The sequence below is a fragment of the Micropterus dolomieu genome, linkage group LG02, assembly GCF_021292245.1.
Source record: "Micropterus dolomieu isolate WLL.071019.BEF.003 ecotype Adirondacks linkage group LG02, ASM2129224v1, whole genome shotgun sequence".
Classification (NCBI taxonomy): domain Eukaryota; kingdom Metazoa; phylum Chordata; class Actinopteri; order Centrarchiformes; family Centrarchidae; genus Micropterus; species Micropterus dolomieu.
Genome location: NC_060151.1, coordinates 16,934,444 through 16,941,215, shown reverse-complemented (window position 1 = coordinate 16,941,215; position 6,772 = coordinate 16,934,444). Strand labels below are relative to the sequence as shown.

The following is a 6,772-nucleotide window of genomic DNA, read 5'->3' as shown; positions in this document are numbered from 1 at the left end:
TTTTTTTTTTTAGATGAGCTCAAAATCAAAACAACACATTTCAGACACTACTCTGCCATTCTCTGTGCCTTTAATTACATCCTTACTGTCGCACAATTAAACCGTGCAAGCTTCTGGTCCACTTTTCGGTCAGCACATGCATAGTATATTCCACAATGTTGTCCACTACTTTTCACAATGGATTCTGGGATGCACTGAGTCCACTATATAATATAATTCTCACTATACATTCAGACAGAAAACTGACTATATAGTTGACTCTGTAGGGAGAAGTGAGTGATTTCGGACACAGTCACTGATTCCCCAGCCCCATGATGAAATATCAAAATCTGCCCATCCACTATAATTATTAGAAACAGTATCACTGTTTGTTATTGTGTTTTTATATTAAGCAGTTATTCCCCATATTTGTCAGTTGTGTCTAAGAAGACCTTTCCCCGCAGATCATCACACAACGGCATGCTAATCCAGAAACACAAAGCATAATTTTGAAGTAATTATAAAGATGTAATTACAACAGTGCAGAATCCCTTGTTGACCTGCATGCGATATAATGGGGTAATATAGTTTTAGAGACATAAGTGGATTAGGTGCATACTTACACTACATGCAGTAAGCCTACAATAAAACGAGTGAGGCCGTTTAAAATTACTTTTATGACAGGTTTCCTTTGACAGTTTCCTATAATAGAGCAAGTATTATTCTATACAAGGTCTATGGAGTGTTTGGAAATTATTCAGATAGCCTCTTTTCATCTCCAGCATGGGTTTCAACCAAGAAGAGAAGCAAAAATTAACCTGCAAAATACCACACAAAAAGACAAAAACAAAACTGGGGGTGCTGCAGGAGGTAAGAGAGGGGGCCCACAGTCTCGTTATCAGTCAGTAGAAGTGTGACAGTGGCAACAAGAAATCCTTGATTTATGGATGTCTTAAAGACTAACAGCTGCTGAGCTGAGGGCTCTTTCACATTACACAGTCAGCCCCAAACCTGTTCGCTTCTGTGGGATATGCCTGGGATTACAGTAGCACTGTAAACTCTGTTACAATAGATCAACATGCACAACAAAACTAGAGATAAGAGAGAAAACTGTAGTCATTATAACGTGACAAATGTATGCCTGTAGTAAGCACTTTTGTACCAAGGTTGCAAGCACTGGAGCTTCTGTGAACTCAAGTGAATCTGACCTTTTCAAAGCTCTGTTTGCGAGAGGAACATTTATTCAGCCACAACATGGCCGCCTCAAACACCATCTCCTCTTTAGGCACATTAAGAAAGTCACTGGCAAGGATTTCGGTCAGTTTGTCCACACACAGAGACAGGAACTCCTCCTGGTGGGTGGGGGGAAAAAAGACATAGAAAGAATGAAGAGTACCTGACAACGTACTGAACCTGCTTTGTAAACAGACACACACACACGAGAGATAATCACTTGTAGGACATCAGTTTAACTGCTGACAGGTAGATAGATTATCTTTGTTAAGCCCTTTTCACACATGAAACCCACAACAATGCCAGGTTCAATTATCCTGGTAAGGTACTAGTGGCATGTGCGAAGGCAGCATTGTAGTAACTGACGTAATTCTCTTTTACATTATCACCTGCCTTTCACTTCCACTGTGATGACACTCAGCAGAATCTCTGGATTATTTAGATATAGTGAGTCCTCCTTATGGATTAAACTTTGTTGTTGACAATAGCTAGGCTATTTGTCAACTGTCTCTTTATACTGTGGTATCTGTCTTTGTAATAGTTCTGCTTGTATCAGACCACCTTTTGCAACACAATTATAGTTACTCTAGGCAGTCTCCATCTAGTATTGCATTTGACTACCACTGCAAACATATCGCAAGCAGGAATCCTGGGACCGCAGTTCTAGGACAGTAGTTGTTCTGCGACAGCTCCATCTGGTGGATTGGTGGTGGTAATGCATAGCAACACGAAGGAGGTTAACCCTGTCTGCTAGCACGTCAGCCTTGAGGCCGATGTGCGCAGCTGTAGGGTTAACCGGTTGACATGCATATAATCAATAACTTAGGTTTAGGCACACAACCTGTGACTGTTAGGGTAAGGGTAATTTGCTTCAGGGGGCTGTCAAAAGTAACATATCTAGCCAGCAAGCTAACTAGCAGTATCAAAGAAAACAAGGTTCCTACAAATGCTGTCCCGGTCCTAGGACTGCGGTCCTGAAACTGCTGCCTCCAGTACTGCACCTATATACACTACTCCCCACTTTTGTGGTAAGTAATCACTTACTTTGCACAAGTTCAAGGTTTCCCTTTATAACTTTGGTTAAAGTATAACATTTCTTGTAATACCGTTTAATCACAAGTGCACAGAGTCGATGCGCAAAGTTTCGTCCAGATGTGACTCAGCCAAGAAAGAGTTTGAAAAAAGTAGGTTTTGCATTTTCAAGTCCCACCTAGTGTCCGATTGGCGGGAAATTTTGCATAGAGCCTTGTGGGGCATGGGAAGGTAGGTTAATGGGAAGGTCTCTTCATCGAACAGACCTATGTAGAGATATAACATCACTTTCTGCACCATATAGAAGTTGTTCCTTTATAACTTGTGCATTTATTGGATAATCAAAATTATTTTAATAACTTTTGATCATGAGGGTCCATAGAGTCTACAATGTTATGCAGATCGGACTCAATGCCTATGCACACAAGGTTTACAAATGTGCAATGTACTTGAGAGTTACAGGCCACAGTTATAGGGGTTTGCCTAGATTATAGCGCCACCAGCTGGTGGACATGTGTACTTTTGGCATCTGAGCTGTATGCAGCAGTCTATACCACCCCTGTGAATTTCACTTACATTATGGTTTAGGCTGCAGTATGACTTTAACCAAGAAGAAAAAAATCTTAGTGATTTCAGTAGGGTTCCTAGCACAACTGGTACTGGGAGCCACGCTGCTTTGCATATGCCCCCAGCCCCCTCAGGCTTGGACCCCTACATTTTTGGCTCCATCAGCTCCTCACCTGCTGATAAACACTGCTGAAGTGCTGAAGGATGTAGTCCATGCTGCTGCTCTCCAGCCTGCTACAAGAATGGGCCTCGGCAAAGCAGTGAATCCCCACACAGTTCATCTCATCCATCTGACGCTCCATAAAACGACAACAGGCTTCTCGCACTGCCATCACGTCCAGCAGATTGGCTGCTGCCAGCAGGGCCTGGACCGACACAAGTAGTTTTCAGCATAGATGCTCTTCAGGGAAGTGGGTGGGACAGCGCAGAAGAAGAAAAGGTGAGAGCGGACGCTTTACCTGCACATTTGCTTTAGAGATGTAGACCTCTGATGTGTAGGCGTAGCTCACCAGCATGCCAATCATCTGAGGTTCAACTCCGTTGATGGCAACTCTCTCCTGTTTGGACTCTATCAGGTCAGTGGAAAACATCGCCTGGGGAGATGAAAGCAGGAAAACACTCGCAGCTGTTTACATGATTCCCTGGCCTATGAACATGGACCTCCTTGTGCCTGTCACATAAGGGTTACCTGGAAGTAAGAGCTGAAGGAGGCAAGCACAATGCGATGGCAGGGGAACTCCTGTCCTCCACAGCACAGAGTCACATCACAGAAGGCATTGTTGAGCCGCAGGCTGTTGAGGCCCTGCAGGACAGTGTTGGGGTGCCTGGTCTCCACAAACAGGTAGTCGTCGTTCAGAGAGGCTGGAAGAGCGGCGGCAGCAGCGGGGCTGGCGTCCTCCGGAACCGGGTAGGTGACGTTCATAGTGGACGGCGAGGGAAAACCGGCGTCGACGGAAATTATTTCAGCCATATCTCACTTTGCTAGGCAAGTCCGGGAGGGAGGTGAGTGGAGCCAAAACAAACAGGATAGTCGAGACACTTTGACGATCAAATTCTCATTTCAGACAACGCCAACCATTTAAGTGCACGCCGCTCAAGTAGCTTTCACTGAGTTAGCTGTGACAAGCTGTCATTTAAGAGTGAAATTTGGAAAAGTTGGGAGAAGCAACAAGGCGGAGAGAGGATCTGAGATTGTCACTAATCACTAATAAGGCTTACCTCTGGTGTAACGTTAGCGGCTCGGCGGCGCAAACGAGCCGTTTCCTATCCAGTCAAGCTAACCAGCCGTTTGAGGAGTTTACATGCCACAGACAGGTGAGATTAAACGTTCCGAAGCCGCAACGGTGAATCGATTTTCACCTGTTTCACATAATCGTGATTACCACAACGCAAACACGCTCTCCCACACACAGCGAAGCGTCAAACTGTAATGAGAAACAGTTAACGCCTCTCACCGGAAGCTCCTCCCCCCTCATTGTCACACGTCAAGAGACGTAATCTCCGAGTACTTCCGGCTTCGTTTCAGTTCCGGCGCCGTTTAATTGATTGAATGTCCCCGGGTTCAGCATCGTGTTTCTTTCTGTGTATAAGTTGTTATTTAAGGTTAAAGTATAATTATGAACTGGTTACAATTTACAGAAACACAGTGTTGATTTTTATATACCATTTTTTTCACCTACCTACTTGTATGTCTGCAACGCAAAAAATTCTATTTATTTTAGAAGCAATTAACCTTTTGTCCCCAAGTGGAAGGTGAGTCCCCACAATGTGACTGTGTGACCAGATTTATATCCCCAAAATAAATTAATACAAGTACACACACTGTATATGTATCAGAGAATAGAACGTTGGAGATGTATTTTGCACACATATTTTATTTATTTTACAATTATGTTGTCAACAGTACAGTAATAATTAAAAAATAACAAAGCATCACAACCAAATCAGCCTATTATTTAATTTTTGGAGAGAAACAATCACCAATTCAGTGATATATTGTGGATTTAAGATTGAGTTCATAGCCATGTGGCCATTTTTATAATCTTGTAATTTTCTTGTCTTTTTCAACCAGATTTATGGAGGCTATTGTTAATAATGATTTATATTATCAATTTTTATAAATATTATTGATATTATATCCAAGGTGATTCAAAGGCCTTCAAACTTTGCTACATTTTTTGTTAAATTTTAAATTAAAATTTTTAGCATTTATTGCTGAAGCACATATTATCTTTGACAGAAATAATGGATTTAGTGCAGCAGATGGGGGGATTGCTGCTCATCTTCCGACCGATGGCCCAGCCAGTCCAGCCGGACCAAGCACTGCCGCAAGCGATGCAACTGCCCCAGTACAGATAAGAGCTAAGCTAACGCAGCTTGGACGTAAGATCACTACCTTGATTCCTTGATATTGTATGTCCTAACACTCCTGTCATGCTGTTTGTAATTGGTCATAACATGGATTATGCTGAGCACAATGTTATTCTATGGTCACCACAGGGAATGAGTTTGATCACCTGAAGTCCTGGAAATTGTTGTTTAGTTTAGATAGAATCATCTTTGTTTGATATAGACAGTTAAACTATTTGCTCTCTTTACAAAAGATACAGACTCATATTAAGTTTCCAACAGGATTATAAATCAATGTTCATGTTTGTTTTAGATCACAGGCAGGTGTCCTTAATGACGCCAGGTGCCTCCAGTGTGTTCTTTCTGCGAGCAACCGCTTCCAGAATCTTCTTCCTGGGTCCCAGCTGGATGTGAATGCCTTTCAGGTCTTCATCAGAGCAAAGCATTAGCGCCTCCAGGTCCAGGTGCTCTCTACTGAATGCAAGGGTGAACTCTGGCAAGGAGATGGCAGACAAGAACGCATCTAAAGGAGAGGTTTCCTCCTCATCATCATCCAGTCCCAGGTCTTCCTGATCCCAGGGCAGATCACCATTCCCCTCAAAGCTAGCAGCGTCTTCCTCTGCATCAGACAACTCGTTCTGAACTAGGTAGCCAAGACTTTCGTTCTTCCCACTGGGAATGTCCTGTGACATCAGCCCCATCTTCTTCATGAAAATCAGATCTCCAAGGCCGGGCCGGCTGAAGATGGAATGCTTGACAGGTCCTGGTTCTCCACTGGCGTCATCATCTTCAAAGCCTGTCGTTCCTTCTTCATCTAACATGCTCTCATCCTGCTCATCGAAGACATCAAGAAACTCTGGCTTCTCAGTTGCTCCACTCTGCTGTTTGAGGAAAATAACGTTCCCATCTCCTCCTGGCCTCTGCAGTGTGCCTTTATCTTTCTTACCAAGCTTCTTCCGGAGTGTGGCTGTAAGAGAGCCGGATTTATCAGCAGCGATAAGCTTGGAGAACTGTTCATTGATGCCAGTCATGGTACCACCGCTTGAGAGTGCTGATGCCATGCTGGCCTCTGAGACAGACCGAGTATTGCCTGCTCCACGGTGCATTTTATTCATCTTGCTCTGGTGTTCCTTCTTCACCTTTTCACAGTGTTTCACACGCTTTTCTGCTTCTTTGACAGCCTCCTTCTTAAGATTGGCGACCTTCTTAGCATTTCGGTTGGTCTGTTGCGACGCAGAAGCGTCTAGGAAGCGCACACAGTCCATGTGGTCACGAGAAGCAGCAACATCCATAGCTGTGTGGAATTCATTGTCCAGTGCAAAAAGGTTGGCACCGAAGTTGACCAGAAAGCTGAGGATCTGCATGTGGCCATTAGAAGCAGCATGATGCAACGGTGTGTTTCCCCAGATGTCACTCTTATTGGGGTCTCCTCTGTATGGCACAAGAAAAAAGATTTGATTTAAAGTAATGATCTGCAACATATTTTATGAAATATGTTTTGCCACTCTAAATCACTAATTGCCATCACATAATAATGATTAATACTTCCTCCAAGAATATGTAGCTGTATGAAGAGATATTCTGTATATATATATCAAAGTTAACATTTCTG

General features: G+C 43.3%; 2 protein-coding genes across 4 annotated transcripts in view; both read right to left on the bottom strand.

The window, feature by feature from the left end:
* LOC123956582 (kelch-like protein 5) overlaps positions 1–4,208 on the bottom strand; it is a 9,261-nt gene extending 5,053 nt beyond the window's left edge. Inside the window, exons 1-5 of one of the 3 annotated variants that reach the window (XM_046028852.1) lie at positions 4,030–4,206; positions 3,500–3,792; positions 3,270–3,404; positions 2,985–3,176; positions 1,188–1,331 (exon numbers count right to left, since the gene is read on the bottom strand). In XM_046028852.1, coding sequence (XP_045884808.1) covers positions 1,188–1,331; positions 2,985–3,176; positions 3,270–3,404; positions 3,500–3,781 — 753 coding nt within the window. In that variant the 5' untranslated portion in view covers positions 3,782–3,792; positions 4,030–4,206. Of the gene's footprint in view, positions 1–1,187; positions 1,332–2,984; positions 3,177–3,269; positions 3,405–3,499 lie in introns of all 3 variants that reach the window. The other 2 variants (XM_046028872.1, XM_046028863.1) reach the window with 2 other exon arrangements.
* Positions 4,209–4,336: 128 nt separating this feature from the next.
* On the bottom strand, positions 4,337–6,641 carry LOC123959197 (ankyrin repeat and SAM domain-containing protein 4B-like). Its single transcript, XM_046033139.1, has one exon. It carries the CDS (start codon positions 6,639–6,641, stop codon positions 5,475–5,477), a length of 1,167 nt encoding a protein of 388 aa, XP_045889095.1. The 3' UTR covers positions 4,337–5,474.
* Between the last annotated feature and the right edge of the window lie 131 nt (positions 6,642–6,772).